The following is a 22,509-nucleotide window of genomic DNA, read 5'->3' as shown; positions in this document are numbered from 1 at the left end:
ATCTTCCCCTTCAACTCTCCCTGTTGCGTTGCCTTATTGTCACCATCGCTCCGTCATAATTGCGCTGTCGTCGCTACCCTAGGAGTTTGTCGATTTCCACTGCACCGGCACCGTGGCTGATGATGAATCCATATTTTGATAATAAATTTTGGCTTAAATTGAGTGGATTTTATCACATAAACTCATATTTATTCACTTGAATAGCATACTTTTGTGATTTTCCTCTAAATTGTACCTAAATGTAAAAACATGTTTTTTAGACTTCAAAAATGTTAATTTTAATTCTCTTAAATTACATTCGATGCCTTGATATGTTTGTTAAGTGATTCCAGATTTAGAAATCAAGGATAGATTGGAAGAAGTGGAGAAAGAAGAATGCAAGAGTGGGAAATCATAAAGAAGTGGAGCTTGGAACTTCAGGATGCCCGCGTACGCATCACTTTTGCCGCGTACGCATCATCTGATTATCGCATCGTCCGCGTACGCGGACCACATTTCCACGTACGCGGAAATCCAAAATCGTGCCTCATTAATGGAGCACGTGGAGGGAAATTTATGAAGCTCTTTTGGCCCAGTTTCAAGCCTAATTTGAGAAATAGAGGCTAAAGGGCGAAGGAGGCCAACACACAACATAACATTAGATAAAAAAATTACATAGTTTTTACTTCTAGAGAAAAGAACCCTTCCTTCTCTATAGGTTTTATTGTTCTTTGATAAACTTTTGTTTGAATCCATGGATTAGATCTTGTTTACATCTAGTTCTACTATCATAATTGTAGTCCTCTACTTTTATCATTTACTATACTTTTTTTATATGTATATTTTTTATGAATTTTTTTTATTTTTATTTGATTTTATTCATATAATTTTTATTTGTTTTTATTGTATTTTTTATTCATATGATAAATATTGTTGTATAAATTCTTATTTTTATTAATTTTTATGATATTTTTATTTTTTTGTTTATATAAATTCTTTTTTTATCTTTTATTGTACTATATTTATGTTGTGTATAAAATTTTTTATTTTTTTATTTAGTTTTATTCATATGAATTTTATTTATTTTTTATTGTAATTTTATTTACTTCTGTAATATATTATTTTGTAAATCTTCTAAACTCGTTGAAAGATTTACGAACACTCCAACCTACTTTTTACTAGGAAAAAGCCAAAAACACACTCCCAATCATCTTCCCACCAAAACTCTCAACTTAACTATGGCTCGATATACATCATTTACGTTTATTTATAGCCTCTTTTAGCACATAAATTATTCCATGGTCATGAGCTTTGTATTTTTTAATGTAAATCATCCTAGTCTAATGTGCCTTACCATTGTAACACATAAATCGTGCTAGGGTCTTGAAGGGTGGCTAGTTACACATAAATCGTGCTAGGGCAATGAGCTTTAGGATAAAAAGACGTAACTCATTGTGATCTAGGACGATATATATATATTTTGTAACACACAAAGGCTTGGGACGATTTATGTGTTTTCAAGCAATGCATTTCATGCGTAAATCGTCCCGGGTAACATGATTCATATAGTATTTAAACACAAAAGTTTAGAACAATTTATATATTATATGATTCAGGGGAATTAGTTTTCAAAATCTATTTAGAAGAATCGAGTTATTTGGTTCTCCTATTAATTTATCTAAATAAAAAAGCCAATGATTAGTTTCCCAATTTGCAAGATAGCAATGGTTAACATGGAACATTTAAGGACATGGATTGACCAGTTTGAGTTTGAATTCAAAAGATTGGAAATCAATCAAATCATTCTCAAATTAAATTGTCATCATAGAAGGAATAAATTCGCTTTTAACAATCTAATGACATAAATTCATGAAGAAAACATACCTAATCAGCTAAATCAATTCTACATGGACAAGAACCTAGTGAGCCTCTGAAAACATTACGGTTCCAAAATAACACATTCAATAATGTTACAGACACAACGAAATAAACAAGTCCAACCAACAATTAGGAACCCAATTACCACATTGTCAGCAGCAATCATGAATGCAGATTGGATCGAAGCCAGAATAGCTCCCGGCATCAATTAATTACCCTCCAGGAAGCGACACATTAATGTCAGCCGGCTTGTTCTTATTCACATCTGCAGGAACAGCAGACCAACTATCTCCTCGGAAGGAAGCCTGCGATTGCAGAACAGCAACTGGATCGGCCGTTGACACAGGAACACTCGCAGCCGGCATCACAGTTGATGCTATAATATCAGGTTTTGGTTTTCTTGGCTTTTGCTCATGTTGGTTCCCTGCTAGAAAACTTCCAACCACTACCTGAAATATGTGAAGCAAAACGGAAATAATTATCAGAGCCACACTACAAATAAATAAAAAACAAAAAACAAAAATACTATTCATACACCAAAATCAGTCACTAATGTATTTGTGTATAAATACATGTGCGATTTAATTTATTTTGAATATGTATTTGTATTTCAACATGTATTTTATACTGATAGCTGATTATAGTGTACACCTAACATAGTCATAAAAAAATATATAAAAAAATTCCTATGAAAAGGTCTTTAGAAAGTGAAGCACCAATAACTCTAAAAAATGATAATGGGAATAAAATTACAAGTAGAATATAGAAACAACTTTTTCCATTCTTATATAAATTTAGAATAATGCTAGGTAACCAACTTTTTCAGCCAATTTTTTTTAAAACTATTTTATTTATCTTAAATTCTAGACTCTAAATCATAAACTTTTAACTCTAAATCTTAAATTATAAACCTAAATACTAAAGTTGACTAATGTTGGCTAACTAAAAATTGGTTCCCTATACTTTGTCATAAATTTATGAGTAGAGAACACACCTGCACGGGACTTGCAGCCACCAATAGACCAGCGACTCCACCACCTATAACTCGTCCATCTGGACCTGCTAAAGAGACACTCATGCCACCCGATCTGCTTCGTGTTCCTGCAGTTTCACTTGGTGTGAACGAGCCGCTTAGAGATAGAATTTCAAAACGTCCCTGCAGAAAATGCAGCAAGAAGATCTGAATTTCAACTGTGATTCTGCAATACTTAAGAACTTGAATGCAGAATGAAAAGAAACTGGAAGATATGCTAAAATATTTCCAAAACAAAAAACATGGAAATGATGAGCTACAGAAATGAAATACAAAATCGATGTTAAAAAGTGCAAGAGCATAAACAATCAACTGTGTAGACCACAATCTATAGATCATCTATTTACGTTCTGTTTTTGGAACAATAAAGAACCATATTGATTTTCAAATCTAGGTTTCCCACTAGATTTTACATATTTCCATAAGAGGCATTCTATTTACATGCAATGAAATCAATACTACCTTCGTTTGAAAACAATGGTCCATTTGGACAAAATCGTACATTGAAAAATAACTGTCAAGTTTTATTGATTTTTCAATGTACCGCTTAATCAAATTGATAGTCATTTTGAAACAAACGGAGTAATAACAACAGGAAGAGTGAATCCATGTAACTACACCATTGGATTGAGTTTTTCAAACATCATTTTCAAGAAGATGACCATGTAAGTTATGAATATCCTGAAGAATCAAATAATTTCTGAATGAAAAACAAAAACCGGCTGCTAAGAAGCTTAGTGCAAAGTGCACTTGGTTAAATGCCTGTCGAAGCTTATATTTGTCAACATATAACTAGAAGAAGTTATTCATTAGATTAAAGAAAATAATTCTATCGAATTTCACTATAAATACTTCACCTCATACGTCAATGTGCCACCAGAAGAATCGGGCTGACGAAGTGTAACACTTGATATGACTCCATTTGCTGACAAAATGCATATAGCTCGTGGGCCTTGCTGAGAAAATGATATTACCTTCATAGTAACATCCTAAGACAACCAAAACACAACTATTGTCAACAATCACGTGCACAATTTACAGTCATCGTAGCAAAAAAGAAAGCAAGTTTAGCCACTTCAAAAAATTAACAAGATCAAGTTATTAAATTCTCATAATGATCATCCATTTGATAAGTAATCTCCCGTCTGAAACACGATTGTTACTTCATATGATGAATTAAGGAATTGCATGTACCAAAGAAAATGTCATCAACAATTCTCCACAATTTTTTAGTGTTGAGATATTAATAAATCGTCAGAAGAAAATGTTTAAGTTGTGCTTTCAACACATGAAAAACTTCAGATAAGGTGTCCCGTGTCACTAACATAACTTTTGCTGTTCTCTGACCATGAATAACAGAAACATTCTTCACACTGAATAAAAGAAGCATGGGAGAGGCAAATATATATTTCTAAACTTACCTCCCCAGGATTAACAGTGATGAAATGGGGTGTGAAATTAGCACCAACCGAGCATGCAACCCATTCACCTGAGAATAAAAAGAAAAAAAAATGTAAGAAGAAATTCCAATAATTATCGACAAAAGTTTTCCCGGTCAAATCAGAAACATAAAGAGTTTCAAAATTTCCATCACAAATCTCAAACCAAATAGAGAATGTGAAGAATTAGACCTCAATTACTATAAAAGTAAAATAATATAAATAATAAAAAAGATGAAACAATAATAGCTTATGTGGTTATAGTAATCTTAGTAAGGGAGTGAAAAGGATGGAAGGTGGTCCAATTGTTAGGGACAAGAGAGGCCATGAAAAATTATAGCATAAATAACTAGGCATTCTATCGAGTTGAGATGTGTTATTTATACTCATTCTGTCTCATACACAAAGCCGACATACACTCATTCACCTTTAGATGAAGTGTGAGATCTTCGTTGAATGGTTCCTACACCTCGTCCAAGGATGAAAAAGTGTGTGACGACTTGATTGACAAAATAGAATAACTATACAACACATTTCTATTAGTAATTAGTTGGCTTTCTTATCAACACAAGATACTATGATTTGTGGGATTTATATAGCCAACCCCACCTATGAAAAGATTTGTATGTTGCACTTTGATTTTAACGGAGTACAACACTGCCATTTTAGTGATTAAGTCTCAATTAGGGTATAAAAACTTCAAAGATAATGCTAAAAAAATCTAGTGGTTTTCGGCATTTGCAAGGAAAAAAGAAATTAAAGCTCTGCATAGACTTTTAAGCCAATGGTACATCAAATAAATTTCTTCATTTTCCATTTTCTGTAAACCTTCATATATCGGCCAACTAGAGCATAGTCAGAAAAAGTGATTGAATTTCTTTTCAACAAAAAAAAAAAAGTTTCTAAGATTTTCTTTTTCAGAAGTAATAACCGAATTCAATATCATGCAACAAAGAAGAACTTTCACAGAAATAATTCTATGAATCTATGTCCCAGGAAAAAATTATGGAACTATAAAACTATTCCAATTAATAAGTGACTTTTTTTGGAGGGTTATTTAACTGATAAATAGTTAAATACGTTAAATCCCGGAATCAATTTGTTTATAAATTAAATTACCACCCCAATCTAAATCTGCAACACAAACATATGATAGCTTGCAAGCAATAAGTATCCTAACAGTCCACATCATCCATGCTATCAAGTAAACTGTCTATGAAGGAAGGACCACATAACAGCAACTGCCAAATACTGAATAGGATTTTATGTGAGAAGAGTAAACAAGATGAGTTGATGTCAACTTGGACTTATCATCTCTTTGGATAAAATACACGTGCACAATAATACATAGAGGAAAATGTCTGTATGATATCTTTTTCTTGTGTTCATCTTAATCGACAAAAAATAAGATTCTTTTATTTTCATTTTGTTCCTATTTTTGCTGCCGATAAATGCCCATGGCTTTTTTATCCCCTGGGAACTGAAGACTGAAGTGGTAATATTTGAAACCGCGACATTAGAGCTAAACGTAACACACGAGACTTAGCCTGTTTATGCTAAACTAACCCCTTTTCGGGTTCTGTACTTAGCATCAAAGATTTAAACTTTTGAACTAACCATATAACAGCCACAATTAGAGAGATTCCACGGTCTCATATCATAGCCAGCCACCCCAACAAAGTTAACCTACTTTTCAGTGCTGCCTCACAATAATACCACACTTACATGCTATAACTATAAGAAGAGCACTCAATCAAATCACACTCAGCTCCCACTCTCTCTCTCTCTCTCTCTATCTCTCTCTCTCTCTCTCTCTCTCTTCTCTCTCGTAGAACTCACTTCCAGACAAGCTAAATTATGATTCCAAGCTTTCCTAAACCCAAATCTTTTTCTATATAAACAGAGTTTATGCTAGTTTGTGTGTTCTTACCTAAATTCTCAACCTCAAACTTGGCTCTGCTCACTGTACCAGCCGCCTTCACCTTCCCGCGCTTCGTCTCCGCCGAGAAATCGATCACCGGCGGCAACGCCAGCGGTGCCGAAGACGATATTGGCTTTGGGGACAGCGCCACCACTGACCCGTCTGGGCCATACTTTCTGGGCCGCCCTCTCTTCTTCTTCCCCAGCGCTGTTGCCGGAGGCGATGTCATCTTCGCCATATGTGGCGGAGGATGCGGCAGAGCACCGCCTTGGTTCGTCGGAGCTGGCGCAGGGATTGGCGCGGCCGATCCTCCTGCCGGAGAAGGGTTCTCTGTCCTCGGAGCTATTTGATACTCCGACGGAGCATCTGATCCGACCACCGTAACGCCGCCGCTGATGCCGCCGGCGCTCGACTCCATGGTTTGAAACTACTTTGAAAATCTCAGCCAGACAAACACCACACACGTCAATTTCTCATTTCTTTTTTTCTGCTTCCTCTTCAAATTCAGTCACTCACTCAAAGAAACCATCACAAAACTTTTTCACTATTTTTTTCCAAAAAAACAAAAAAAACTTTTTTTTCGAAAAAGAATATTTAAGCACAAAAATTAAAAATCAAAACTGAGACTTGAGAAACTGACATGCAACAAGTAGCAGAAAGTCTTCAACTTTGCAACATTTACATGAATTTTACTTGGATCAAAATTTGATATCAGAATTGCATGTAATTTTTTTTTAACAAAAATATTGATGCAAATTTTTTTACATAAAATTAATATCCTGAATTTTAAGAAAATAGGCTGGTGCAGAAAGAAAAAGAAACTATGACAAAGAGAAAAAGAGTGAAATTTAAATTTCTAATGGAAATGAAAATGTTAAGATAAAATGAATCCTTTTTGTTTGTGGAGGTAATTGGGGTTTTCCTTTAACTTTCCCAAGACCGTCCAAATTGAGATTAAAAAATTAAAAAGATAGAAAAGGAGATATATTAAATTGGGTGTATAAAAAATTATTTTGTTTAGAGATATTTAATGCTAAAACAATATTTAATATATGATATTTCTTTTTCTTTCCGTCATAAAATATATATTTATACATATTGTGTTAAAATATAAAATTAAAAAAGAAAATAAAAGAATCACTCCCACACATGTTACCATATGGTTTTAGGTGAATGAAAAAGTTAAAAATAGGTTGCCAAGAAATAAAGAAAACTACACCGGGAAAAGAAAAGGAAGGCATGGTAGGAAGTCTCTCAAGGCAAGCCATATATGACAATATCGTAATAGAATCAAATATTAACTAAAGATTTTTTCCCCAATTGAAAATTAAAGGCAAAGCAGGAAGAAAATAAAATGAAAAGGAACTGTGACCCGCATTTTTACTTCATTTTTTCAGGCCTAAGCACTAAAATAAATATTTTTTATAATACTTTATTTTATCATTGGAATAAATTGTAAAGCAAGGCAATAGATAGCCTTTCATAAATTCTCCCTCCACTTAATGAAAGCTATTTTGAAAGTATATATGATCAACCAACAAATTAGTAGTAACAAGGGAGTAACAACCTCTAATCTTTGCTTAACACAAACTCAAACGACTTCTTTTCTACTTTCTCAAGGGTCTTTATTTGCCTTCCGCTAATATTTTGACCTCATTCAAGCACCTTTTATTTTCAGGGGAAAAAAACGGTAACTTGCGGCTACCTCATTCAAGCACCTTTTAGTGCAAACGGTTTAATAAGAAATTGACGGAGTTTGGAATAAGTTTTAAAATTGTTTTTAATATTTAAATTATTTTATTAAATTCTTTAAAATTATAAAAAAACAAATTTATTTAAAATGAAAGTAATGTGATTAAGTGTAATTTACTTAGATGTAATTAAAAAATAATTAAATAATTACGTACCAAAAATTGATATCATTAAAGGATAAAATTAAAATTTATTTTGAAGGTAAAAGTAAAGTTTATTTAAACTAAACATTAAAGAAGTTCGATACATTAGAAGTAAAAAGGTATTATTTATACCATTTTACCTAATTTGGTATGGTAATTCTTCTAAGAGTAATATATTATTTTTGTTATATTTAAGTCCTTAACGTTTTAAAATCGTCTCAATTTTGTCACGTCGCCAATTCTATTAATCTCTCATGACAGGATAATATTGAGACAATTTTAAAATGTTAGTGACTTAAGACGATTTAAACGTTAGGGACAACTTTGAAATTTACTCCAAACGTTAAAGATAAAAATGATACTCTACTCTAAGAAATTTAACGTTTTTTTTTTCTTGTAAACATGAAAAAATAAATTTTTGTTGCCTAAATTACCATATTCAAAATGTTTTGGACAATAAATAGTGTAAAAGAATATTTGGTTTTAAGTGTTTAATGGAGATTTGCAACGTTTATTATTGAGTATTTATTTATTTTGGTTTTTAAAAAATTTTGGATCAGACATTTTAGTTTTTAACTAAAATAAATTATTCGATTAGTCTCTAACAATTAACTCTGTCAGTTATTCCGGTTATCTTCGCAGCCGGATTTTGAGTCTTGATATTCCTGTTTTTGATACTCTTTATATATATGATCTTGCGTTAGCTTATCCTTTGCTCGTTGTGTTAGTGATCGGAGTGTTGCGCTTTGAGTTGCGGTTTTTGTTTATCCTTTTTTTTCTACAAGGCTCCTAGTTATAATCAATCATTCATACTACTATACGTACTAAATTTTTGTTTTAGAGGTCGTAATACCTTGCCATCTCTGAATTATGACTTAAGCATAAGTCTCTGTATGGTAGGGTGTTACAATTTAGGTCTTTTACTCCATCAATTCTCATGGAGGATAAAATGGTCCTTGGCAACTCTAACGGGGGACAAAATGGTCTTTAACCCCTCTGTTTGGAAGCGACACTGTTCTCTCTCAATTTTTATCATATATCGCATAATCCTAGCAGTCTAACACTACAACTTTAAGTTACACAATGCACATTCTACAACGTCAATATTCACAAGAAGAAAAATTCTCAACTTGTTCTCAACCAATTTATACTCAAGAAACTAATGACTATGTCTCTTAAGTACTTGTTGTCTTTGATGGATCCCATGAATCTAGATAGTAGGTCCGATTTGTTAAGACCCGCCGTCGTCACCATCTCCCTCCTCCTCTGCCCTATTATCTCCAAAGTCACATTGTCCACCATTCCAATCACTTCCTTCAGTTTCTTCTCCGAACTAATATTTAGTAATCGCTTTAGTTTTCATATGAGTGGTGATGATGATATTGCTCGCTGTATTGATAGTAGGTTGGATGTGAGGTCGAAACTTTTTGCCAGTTTGGACTACAGGAGAGAAGGAATGAAGCACTGAGGGTTTATTTCAAATAAGAATTTGCATATGATGTCGAAGGAGAATTTCCTCGTGATGTCCTAATATCCAACATTCTATATTGCTTGCCGGAGAGTGGAGAGAAGCGTGCCCTTGAGGTAGTTGTAGAACATGGTCTTGAGGATGTGGTAGACATTGTTGGAACTGGAGGTGATGCTATTACGAGGACGTGGAGGTGGATCTTCTGGTGGATGAAGTGCGGAGGAGGTGGATGTACTAGTCACAGAGATTTGGAAAGTGTGTGGTCCATGACATGTAGGTGCGATACACGTGGCAATTACACCATGGCTTGATCTTGGAGTTGAAGAGAAGGAAGGAGAAGATGGAGAAGAAGACTGTGAAAGTGAAGAAGGAGAGTATGAATATTAGGGTTATGCAAGATATGATGAAAATTGGGGGAGAACAGCGTCATTTTCGAACAGAGAGCATGGACCATTTTGTCCCCTTTAGAGTTGACGGAGAAAAGGACTCAAATGACTGATGGAATTTGTTGTTAGAGATCAATCGAATAATTAATTTTAGTTGGAGACTAAAGTGTCTAGTCCAAAATTTTTTGGAGACCAAAATAGGTAAGAATAAATGGTCAAATTATTCCTTGAAAGATCACTCGTTTTCTAAATTAGTCTTGAAAGATTTTTTTAATCAAATTTGTTCTTTAAAGATTTTAAATTAGTCATGTTAGTCCTTTTGTCACTTTTTTTTTGTTGATGATATCAAAATTTGCTAATGTGGCACGTTAAGTGATACTACAACATACACCTAAGAGTCTTAATTAACTATTAAGATAATAAATTTATGAAATTAGATCAAATCAAACTTAATCGAGAAGAAAACTTGAGACATTGAAATCTCTCAATTTAGGGTTGATTTGATCTAATTTCATAAATTAACCATGTTAATAGTCAATTAGTACTATTAGGTATGTGTTGTGATGTTACTTAACGTACCATATCAACAAATTCTGATGCCCGTTAGTAATAGAAGTGATGAAATAACTAACATGACTAATTTAAAATTTTTAAAAGAAGAATTTGATTAAAAAATAATTTGAAAGCCAATTTAGAGAATGAATAGGTTTAATTATTCTGTTGATTCCTATAGTTTTGCGAAATTTTTAATTAGGTCCCTATATTTTTTTTCCTTTTAATTGAGTTCTTGTACCAATTTTTTTTAATTGGGTCCCTACACTTTTTTCCTTTTATTTAGGTCCCTATACCAATTCTTTTTTTTTTAGTTGGGTTCCTATAAAATTAAGCCAATTACTACTAAAAGGGACTTAATTAAAAAAAAAAATTAGTACAGGAACCCAATTAAAAAAAAAAAGTATAAGAACCTAATTGAATAACATAAAGTAAACTTTTAAAAAGAAAAATAATTTACTCTTTAAACATTTATAACTATACATTGTACTAATTAATTTAAAGAGAGAATTTAAAAAAAAAATTTGTGTCATTAATTAAAGGAGAAAGATTATAAGAATTTAATTGGCTAAATCAACGATTTTTTTCTTTGTGTATAAAAGGTAAAATTGAAATTTCTAACCTTTTATAAATTTTGAGTTTCTTCAACTTGGCAATTGAACTAGAATAAATAAATATAGGGATCGGAATCTTATTTAAACAACTAAAATTTTACAATTATAAATAATTACATTCATAATTTCCTTTTTTTTTATTCTTTCCAATTTTCTTTTTACAGATTGCTACCTATATTATGTTGGTTTAGCTATAGTTGATGACTTTGAATTTGTCAAAAATAGTAAATTTCATAGATATATGTGAGAGAAAATCTCATAAATATTGATATTTACTTAATAATCTTGTTATACATACACGTCTTTTTGACAAATAAATCTAAATAAGTTAACTTTAATCAAACAAAACCCATTTATATAACGCGCGTGTGAAATCACATCATTCTTTCTCTAACATTTGTATTCCATATTCTTCCTTCTCCTCCTCTTCCTCCTCTTCCTCCTCCTTCTTATCCTTTTTCTTTGTGTTTCTCTTCCTTTTTCTTTGCATTCTTTCTTCTTCTTCTTTGCGTGTTTCATCCTCTTATTGTTGCTGTATCTTTTTTTCTCCTCCTCTTTCTATTGATGTTGTAACATTATGTATATTTTTTTTTCTTTGTTTAATTTTTTCTCCCAAAAAAATTATGAGAAAATGAAATAAAAAAATAAAAAAAAAGAAGCAGTAAAAGATAAAGAGAAGAAAGAGAAAGAATATTAAATTATGTAGAATTTATTAGTATAAATATACTAAAAATTCTTAAAAATACACAACATTCAAATCAGAAATTTTTCTACACAAAACAGGAAAAGGAGAAGCTGAGCTAGCTAACTTAAGTCCGTTGCTAAAGTTCTCAAAATAATGCTGCATTTTTTTTATTTTTTTTTCTTTTAGTTGAATGAATGTAGGTTCATCATTTTTCAAATAATTTTGTAGCATTATGTGTTTCTTCTTCTTCTTTATTTGATTTTTTTATTCTTGTTAAGAGAGTAAAACAAGAAGAAACTTGAAAAGGTAAAACAAGAAGGAAAAGATTAATAAGAAAAAAAAAAAAAAAGAAGATGATGATGATGATGATGATGAAAAAGAAGAAGAAGAAGCAGTAGAAGATGAGGAGGAGGAAGAGGAAGAGTTTTGAATTATGCAGAACTTATCAGTACAAATACACCGAAAATTCATAACAATACACATAAATATATTAATTTTACACCGAAATTTGCTATAAATACACAAATATTTTTTTAATGCTGCATTTTTTCCTTCTTTTTTTCTTATTTCTTTCTTTCTTTTAGTTAAATGAATGAAGGTTCATCCTCTTCCAAGTAATTTTTTAGTATTATGTGTTTCTTTTTCTTATTTGTTTGACTTTTTTTGTTTTTATTCTTATTAAGAAAGTAAAACAAGAAGAAAATTGAGAAGATAAAACAAGAAGGAAAAGATAAATAAGAAAAAAAAGAAGATGATGATGATGATGATGAAAAAGAAGAAGAAGAAGCAATAGAAGATGAAGAGGAGAAAGAGGAATAGTTTTAAATTATGCAGAATTTACAGTATAAATACACTGAAAATTCTTAACAATACATATAGATGTCTTAGTTTTACACCGAAATTTACTATAAATATACATAAATATTTTTTTTAATGCTGCATTTTATATATATGTTTCTTCTTCTTCTTTGTTTGATTTTTTTCTTTCTATTCTTGTTAAGAGAGTAAAACAAGAATAAACTTGAGAAGGTAAAACAAGAAGAAAAAGATTAATAAGAGAAAAAAGATGATGATAATGATGATGATGATGATGAAAAAGAAGAAGAAGAAACAACAAAAGATGAGAAGGAGGAAGTATTTTGAATTATGCAGAAATTTCTTAACAATACACAAAATTATCTTAGTTTTACACTAAAATTTACTATAAATACACAGAAATATTTTTTTAATATTGCATTTTTTCTTCTTTTTTTCCTTATTTCTTTCATTCTTTTAGTTGAATGAATATAGGCTCATCCTCTTCCAAATAATTTTGCAGCATTATGTATTTCTTCTTCTTTATTTAATTTTTTTATTTTTATTATTGTTAAGAGAGTAAAACAAGAAGAAACTTGAAAAAATTATTCTATAACAAAAATTTTAGATCAGGCAACGTCATCAATATGGCAAAAATTCTATGATAACGATAACGATAATAACGACAATGACGATACGTATAAGAAAAAGACGACGATGACTATAACGATGATGATCATGATAATTGAAGATGACGGAGAAAAAGGAGGGAAGAGAAGAAAGAGGTGGTGTTGGTAACGATGATAACGAAAGAGAAAAATAACGAAAAAGAAGGAGAAGATGCAGCAAGGGCGCATGAGTGTAAATGATTTATTGGACTTGTTTGATTAAATAACTTGTATGTAGAGATTAATTCTTTACTTAAATTGTTCTAACATATTAATAACTTCTTTGAATGTTATTAAGTTGTTAAAAAAATATATTTTTTAATAAAAAATCTTTTTTCTTTTTTAGTATATTTAACAATTTTTTAATAACAAAAATAAAAATACTAAAAATTAAAAAAATAAAAATTATAGTTTAAAATGCAGGGGTAGCTAGCAAAGTGTACAAGTAAATCATGTGCATACATGACCAGTGCATCCTATTGGGTGCACATGATGCAAGAGTAGAAAATTTAGTGGCTTCTCACCTTTCATGGTAGTGCTGATTTATTATCCTTTTCCCAATAAAATTAAATTGTTATTTTAAGCACAAGGTGGAAATGGAATCATGCCTGCTTGAAACTCAAGTCTTGATAGAAAGAAACCATTTGGATTTATTAGCTAAATAAACAAACAAAACTAATCTATGCTGCTTCTTTTTCTTCTTTTTTTAAACGAGAAGCATGTTTATTATTATGATGATCAAGAATAAACATGACTCTAATACCTTAACGAGTTTGCCCACTTAGCCCACGCTCAATAATTCTGTTAATTTTGTATAATATATACGCGTTTTAGGGCACAGGTTAAGTATTGAAAATGGATCATTATTCCATATTTTTAAAAATAAAGAAGAACTTAGAAGTTAAGTATCGAAAATAATAATGACTAAAAGTGTCTTTTGTTAAAATTTGTTTTGGAAAAGAGGCTAATTATAATATTAATTTGGTGGATGTAGCTGAATTTTTGTGTGTATTTTTTGTTAAAAAATATGTATAGGACTTTGATTAGTTCAATTAAATATTAACGGTTAAAATTAATTAAATTTTGTGTTAATACTATTAAGTGAAAGAGTTTTCAAACTATATATTATGCTAAGAACCTAGAAAAGCATTTTGACCCATTTGGAATTATGATTATTATCAATTATTGTTTAAAAAATTAAAGAAAAAAGAAGAAAGAGAAAGAAATAGTTTTACACAATTTAATTTGTCGTGCCGTGTTGTTATCTAGGGTAGAATAATATATTCTTTGACTAATTCAATAATACTTATGAAAAATACCTATAAAAGATATGAATCTAAAATATAAATCTAATAATAACACTATAAAAGCAGAAATAGTTTTTTATTCAAGTCTTCTACAATTTTAAAAAGGATATCTTGCAGGAGATCTAATTGATGATCCAACTATCATCCTAATTTATTTGTTTTCCTTAATAATTATATCATAAAGTATTCTTAATGATTGAGCTTATTTGCAATTAAAAATTATATATAGGCATAACGATATTCGCTAATAATATGAAATATGAAAAATCGATATCAATTTACTTCTAAACAAATTATATATTAGGAAGTCACATTGCAACGAATAGTTTCAACCAAGTTACCATGAAAAAATATGTTTTAAAAATTAGGATGAGATAAGAACAAACTTGATTTTTGTGCTTTTATGTGAAAGAAAAAAATAAAAATATTATATAGGGTGACGAGTATTAATTGCACACTAGCTTTCCGCAACTATACGTTTTTAATATGTATTGGTTTGTTTGCTTTCTTGTTTTTATGGGGGTATATTATTCTGCATATGCCCACAATGTTTGAACTTCTATTATTTCTTTAAACAATAATATTTTAAAAATTTATGGTGATAAAGGGACCTAACTTATAAAAGCGAAAGATGATTAAATTATGGCACATTATAAGTTGCTGTGGCGACATGGAAAAAAAAAAAGGTAAATATTTTTTTCGATTTTTGACCCTTTTTTTGTGAGACATAGCGCATTTTAATCATTTTTAAATTTTAATTAGGTTTTTATCTATTAAGGAAAATGGACAAATCAACTCCTGCTACCAGTTGATAAATGGTTGTAAGGGTGACGTGTCAGGTTAAAACTGAAGTGTTAATTCTAAATGATTATAGAGACTAAAAACCTCCTCTCCTAAAAAAAAAAACTCCGCTTCTTCTATTCTCCTCTTCTTTCCCTCCTTCTTCTTCCTCTTCTTCGCCTTTCTCTTTGGCGAGTCACCATCATCTCCATCACCATCATCATCGAGCTTCACCTTCACCACCATCACTGCGACACCACCATCATCGAACCAACTAACCTCTCTTTTCTTCTTCATTTTCCTTTCCTGTTCTTATGTCGTGCCCTGCTTCTTCCCCAATCCCCCATTGCTGTTGCTTTTGCTGATTCAAGGATGAGCCTTCGCTGCTGCTTCCGCCTCTGCACTGTAACAGTCTCTACCACGTGTGCTTTTAACGTCGTACTTCTACTCCCCATTCCCCCTGCGCCGTAGCTGGCTTGCATTTATTCTGTTTTGTTCTGCTGTGATTGTCATTCTGACTCCATGGAACCGATGCCGCTGGAGTTGCCAATGCCATTGCTGCTGTCGCCGTCCTTGCATCTTACTTTCCTTGTCTATGTCACAGTCTCTGAGATATCAAATCGCCACTGCCGCCATCTTGTCGCTGCTGTTATTGGTCGCTGAAGTTGCACCAGAGAAACCGCCAGCCACCATTACCTAACCTCACAATCTCTGCCAGCTAATTACTTTGAGGTAGCGAATCTTTAGTGAAATTAAGTATTGTTCTCTCAAATCCTAGGTTATACGATTATGATAAAATTGGTGAACTTAATTGTGTTTGTTGTGTTGATTATTGATTGTATGATTATCATAATCGTAAATGAATATGATTGGGATTTATGTTAACCACAAGGGTATGGTGAGTTTGGCTATATTATATAGGTTGAAATTTTGAAAAGGAGGAGGAGGAGGAGGAGGAGGAGGAGGAAGAAGGGACAGGCAGGGAGGGAGTTTTAGTCCTTGCAACTATTTGGGGGTGACACATGGCACTATTACCTAACACGTCAGCGACAACCTTTTGTCATCTGGTAGTAAGGGTCAATCTGTCCATTTTTCTTAATGGATTGGGGCCTGGTTGAAGTTTAAGTATGATTAAGGTTCGCATCATCCCTCGAGTAAAAGGTCATGGGTCAGAAAGGGTATTTACCCAAAAAAAAAATCACCGAATTTAAGATTAAGGAGCGTGTTTCGTCACTAATTAATGGAGGCCCTTCTCACATAATATAATATGAACAATGCTATACGACCATCAAATATTATTATTTTTTGCCAGAACTTAGCAACTAATAGTTTGCACCCATTTTTACAAATATTTTGTATATAAGAAGTACGTAATTTGCACTTATATTTACTAAAATTTTGTACAAATGAATTAATACAGTTTACATCCATTAATCAAAATAATTTATACTCATATTTTTCAGAATTTACACACATAAATTAGTAAAATGACAACTTAATATTTGTGCTGGTTAAATAATACTAAAAATTACTAACCCCAAAAATTTCTCATATAATATATCAAATTATTTAAATAGACTATGTATTACGGAGTTTACCTGTAATACCCACAGCTTCAATTTTTGAAACACTTTTTCTTCAAATGTATCCAATTTATTTCCTTACCAATTATCTTAATTTTTTGAAAGATTTAAATTCAAAAAAGAAACTCTTCCAAATACACCACACCCACCTCCATCATTAATATTATCCATTATCTCCTCTTATCTTGTAAAACTTAGTCAAACTGTAATTAATTAAATAATAAATTAAATAGGAGCGAATATGGTTAGAAAATTTAGCAATCGGAATTTGATAATTTAAATATGATATTTGGACTCAGTGAATTTTTCTGAGTCAGAAAACATAGTTTTCTGCGTAAAAATACGCATTGAAAATTTGACCGGCAGTACCAGCTGCGATCTGTCCGGTACTGTAGTTAAAAAAATTAATTAGAACTGAATAATTTTAAAAAATAATAATTTATAATTTGGGAATATAGAAATATTTAAAATACGATTTAAAACTCTAATCTTAAAGGTTTTGGCCCAAAATTGGGCCAACAGACTAAACCAAGTGAACTGGGCCTAAGTGAGTCCAAGACTCAACATATATAAACATTAGTTATGAGTATTTCAACTCATTAACCCTAAAGAAAGGGGTGTGGGGCGCTGAAATGGAGAAGAGAGGAAGAAGAGAGAAAATTCTAACTTCATCAAACTTCAAATCACCATAACTTTCTCTCCAGAACTCTGATTGACGAGCTGTTTACGGCCACGCGTCGCTCTTCTCGTCTTCTACAATTTTATCTAAGTTTTGTAGTGAGAATTTCATTGTCTTTTGCTCATTTTTTGTTTTCTTCCTTAAATTCGAATTTGGTTATGGGTGTTGCGTAATTTTATGATTTTGGTTATTTAGGAGTGCTCTAGTATGAGCTATTGGTAAGTTCATTCAACCAATTTCATGGGTTAAGGCAAGTAACCCTCTAACCCTTGTGATTTATCAATTTCATGAACTCTAGGTTGATTATAAGTGTGAAAATTGATTATGTTAGAGTATTGGGTGATTTTGGTACACAATTGGAAGATTGATATTGCTTGTGGGGCCTTGGTGAGGCTTGGAGCTAAGGGTTGGTGGAGACTCCCAAGAAAAAGCTCAATTATTTTGGCTACAAGAGGTACGGTTAAAGTTTCATTTAAGTACCGTGTGGTGTGATGAGAATTCCTAGGCTAGATTCTCCTAGGATTAAGTTTGGATTGTGTAAATGGTTGGTACTAATATGTATAGTTGATATGTAATTTAAATTAATGATTGGGTTGAGAATTGTGTGAATTTGTATGTTTGTTGTGTTGAGAATTTGATGAATTGGAAAATGAATATTGAATTGTGGATTATGCATTTAAATTGTGAATTTGGGCCGGAGGTCGTGAATCTTGGGCTGGGGGCCGGAAAAAGGTAAGGAAGGTAAGTGATGTGTGTATTGTGTGATGTCATATGAGATTGAATGGATATTGAATGTTGAGTGTGTGAATAAATGGAGGAGTGTGGAATAATAAGAAATTAGGAATTTGGGGGTGGAAGGTGACGAAGTTGAATTGAAATGTGTAGATGAGGTAGCTTTGGTTTTGGTTGAGTGTAATTATGTGAATGTGGTTGGGTTGTGGTCATTTGGATGGGTGGAAATGAATTTGGCTTGTGAACATTCGAAAAATTGGTAATTTCTGTTTTTGGGTAAAAACTGATTTTTGACCAATTTCGGCGATCTAACTCGATCCTCGAAGTTAGGAATTCTTCAAAACTGAATTTTTATGAAAGTTCATTCAACGATCTTTCCAACGGTTCAGAGATGGTTGAAAAAGGAATTTTGTAGAAGAAGTTATGTGTGGCGGAAGTTTGAGGTTTAAAAATGAAATTCTGCAGCTTTTTCAGACTTAGTAAAATTTTTAAGAAAACGTACTCCGATGCGCACGCATGGCCGACGCGCATGCGTCACTCACGATTTTTACTCTCTCACGCGTGCACCTGGCCGAAGCGTACGCGTCGCTGTATTGATGCAATTGCCCAGTAGAAAATCCAGAGAGTTGCGCTGGTACTGTGCTGGTTTTGTGCAAGGAGCACAAAATGCACCCACGCGTACGCGTGACTGACGCGAACGCATTGCACTACCTTTCTGCTATCCATGCGTGCGCATAGACGATGCTGATGCGTCACTTCCTTTTTCCGCTTTCCACGTGTGCGCGTGGGCGACGCGCATGCGTGACCCCATTTTCAGCAGAAGTTGATTTTTAAGTTTTTAAAGCCGAATTTCAGACTTCTAAGCCTCTATTTTCATCCTTTAAGTCCTAAATTTTTATAGTAATCCTAGTAATGAAAAGAAGCTAGGACATATGGTAACTTGTGGAGGAAGTAAAAAGAGAATCAATGATGAATGATGAGTAATGAAGATTGTATGAGTTGCTGAGGATGATGGTGGAAGTGCTGTGTATAGTATGAGCCAGATGGCTGTGATAAGAATTGAATTATGGCTGAGTATGTATATGATTAATGATTAAAGGTGGTAAATGAATAATGATAGAAAATGTTGAATGTGAATATGCTTGTGTTTTCTCTCTGGTTGTAAGGGTGACAAGGCACTGATGGCTCCCGTGGACTATGTTGGTATAGAATCTCTCAATAGAATCCCGTTGCAAGTATAGCTCTTCCCAACAACAATCCTCGAGTATCAAATTTAGAAGGAAATTTGGTTGTCATAAGTTCAACCCCAATAAAAGTAACCGAAATATTCAAACCTCGGGTCGTCTCACAAGGAATGGGCAAACATGTGCTTCAACATTGGTTAGAAATCCGGGGTTACAAGTCATGAGCAAGAAATTAAACTAGGAATCTTAACAAGCAAGTAATCTTGGAATGTAAGAAATATGCCAACAATTAGAGCAAAATGTAAATAATTCCAACTCATAAAATAACATCCAATGTAATTCTATTCTAACTAAACAAGTAACTATAACTGAGACAAAACAATCAAGATTTTTGGGTTTTCAAGTATGAATGACAAAAATAACTCTTGGCTAGGCATGGGAATTTGGGTCACTATCCTTGTCTAATAACCATATCTTGACAATTATGAGGAACCAAACTCATTAAGTCTACTTCTATACTTGAAGTATGTTAAATGGTTTGGTCAACATCAACCCATAAGGTCCAACCTAACTACCAATTAGCTTGGTAGTAGGCTAGTGTCAATGGCTATCAAATTGACCACTAAGGGTTCCCAAATCATCAAATCCATTAGACCCAATGACCCAAGCTTACCCAATTCCCTTAGCCTAGGCCAAGAGTAAAGAGAACTACTCCATAATCAAAGAAAACATTTCATCAAACACATGGTAAGCATTAATAAAAGACCTATCTAAATTGCAATTAAATTGGAACTAACAAGTACTTACTAACAATTATCAACATACAACCACTCAAACAACACAATTAATCATAGAAATCATCAATGCAACATTAACAAATCAAGATCTACAAGATTCATGAAATGGGTATAAGATGACAAACAACAAAGAAACATAAAACTAACACAAGATCTAAACAAAATTATACTAGAAAATTCGAATTAAACAATTAAAATTAGTAATTAACAAGATCCAATTCAGAATTCAACAAGGGAAGATCAAATTAAAGCTAGATCTAGAGAGGAACAAGGGTTTCTCTCTCTAGAAAAACAAAGAACCCCAAAAACTAGCTAAAATTATGTCTAAGTGTAAAATGAATGATCCCCTCTTTTTCCTAGCATCCTTGGGTCTTTTCCATGCAGAAACAGCTTGAAATTGGGCCTCATGAGTCTCAGAAATCGCCAGGCACGATTTCCTTTAATAAGGTCACGTGTAGCTTTCTGCGCATGCACGTGCGCGTCGGTAGAAATTCTCTGATCCGCGCAGATGTGTCCATCCTTGCGTGCCGCTTCCAGCTATCTACATCCACGCGTGCGCGTCAAGTGCGCGTGCGCGTCGGTGCTGAAGTTCCCAAAATCTAAGTCTTCATGTTCCTTCCTTTTGTGCATGCTTTCTTTCTCTCTTCTAGGCCATCCTTGCCCTATAATTTTTGAAATCACTCAACAAATACATCACGGCATCGAATAGCAATAAAAGAGGATCAAAATATGGCAATTCTAAGGCAAAATAAGCCTGTTTTTCATCATGGAGCAATATTAGGAAGAGAACACAAAACCATGCATTTCTTGTGAATAAGTGTGAGAAATATTGACAAAAAATCTCCAAATTCTACACAATATAAACCACAAAATTGGGATTTATCAAATCTCCCCACACTTAAACCAAGCATGTCCTCATGCTTAAAATAAAAAGACCAAGTATCATGGTAAGAAATGGTTTATGAAATGCAAATTTCCTAAATGAATGTATGCAACTAAAGTAAAATCATCTATCTACTTGGTCAAGAGTAAATCTATCCTCCAAGAACACATATGAACATACGGGGTGAAAATGCTATGTAGTTCAGGAATCCTACCAATTTGAACATCAACATGAAGTGTATATAACTTGCTAGATGAACGCTTGTGAAAGCCGGGAACAAGGAGTTGGGCATCGAACCCTCACCGGAAGTGTATCCGCTCTATTCGCTCGAGTGTAGAGGGTTCGTCACTCAATCCTCTCCTAATCATGCTTTCCAAGATTTGTCTTTCATCTAACAATCAACAATTACTTAATGCATGCTTACAAGTATCATGAGGTCTTATTCATGGGTTGTAATGAGGCTAGGGTGAAGGTAAGGATGTATATGGTCAAGTGAACTTAAAATTTGAGTCCTTAATTAACCTAAGATCCCACTAGACACATAGAACAACCTATACAACTGTAATACAATACCTAGCTACCCATGGGTTTCACTTTTTGCCTACTCATGCATTCTTTCCAATTCACATCCCATATGCATTGTTATTATTACTTTGTTTTGGGACATTTTGTCCCCTTCCCTTGCTTTCTCTTTTTCTATTTTTGTTTCTTCTTTTTTTCTATTTCTTTTTCTTACATTCTCATGTATACACACACACACACACACACACACATATATATATTTGGTCCCCTTTTTCTTGGGGTTTCATGTACAAAAGTTTCAATGCATATGCCTCAATCATTCAATACATGAGTATGTTCCCACTTCCCAAAATTTCCAAATTCAATTACAAATACACACCTTTATATCTACCCAAGTTCCCAAGTATACCCTCCCATTTGATGATACACATCCTAACTTACCTAAGCTAATCAAGGATCCAAATCTAGGGACATCCATTATTTTTCACTTAGGGTTGTTGATGTGCTCTATTTAGAACAAAAAGGGTTTATCATTGGCTCAAAATTGGTTAGCAATGGTAGATAAAATGGTTAAGGCCATTTGGGAAAAGTAAGCTATTGAAATGATTGCCTCAATCATGTAAATGTATTCATACACAAAGTAATGGACATATAGAATCAGACAAAGCAAGGATTACAGTCATAGAGAGAGAATAATGCACACAAGAATGGGAATTAATGGTTAGAAGA

General features: G+C 32.7%; 1 protein-coding gene across 1 annotated transcript; it reads right to left on the bottom strand.

Moving 5' to 3' along the window:
• Positions 1,767-7,274, bottom strand: LOC107630516 (AT-hook motif nuclear-localized protein 1). The gene is made up of 5 exons (XM_016333680.2): positions 6,260-7,274; positions 4,312-4,379; positions 3,748-3,879; positions 2,852-3,013; positions 1,767-2,306 (listed from the first exon to the last, which is right to left on the bottom strand). The coding sequence occupies exons 1-5, from the start codon at positions 6,666-6,668 to the stop codon at positions 2,070-2,072; spliced, it is 1,008 nt and encodes a 335-aa protein (XP_016189166.1). The 5' UTR covers positions 6,669-7,274; the 3' UTR covers positions 1,767-2,069.

Source organism: Arachis ipaensis, chromosome B01 (genome assembly GCF_000816755.2).
Source record: "Arachis ipaensis cultivar K30076 chromosome B01, Araip1.1, whole genome shotgun sequence".
NCBI lineage: Eukaryota > Viridiplantae > Streptophyta > Magnoliopsida > Fabales > Fabaceae > Arachis > Arachis ipaensis.
This window is presented reverse-complemented; position numbering and strand designations above follow the sequence as displayed.

Bases quoted from the DNA above. Each gene is read 5' to 3' on its own strand.
- LOC107630516 (XM_016333680.2), bottom strand. From the start codon at position 6,668: ATGGAGTCGAGCGCCGGCGGCATCAGCGGCGGCGTTACGGTGGTCGGA. The intron at 3,880-4,311 runs GTAAGTTTAGAA...TGGTTGTCTTAG, and splicing joins TCACTGTTAATCCTGGGGAG to GATGTTACTATGAAGGTAAT. The intron at 2,307-2,851 runs GTGTGTTCTCTA...CACATATTTCAG, and splicing joins TGGCTGCAAGTCCCGTGCAG to GTAGTGGTTGGAAGTTTTCT.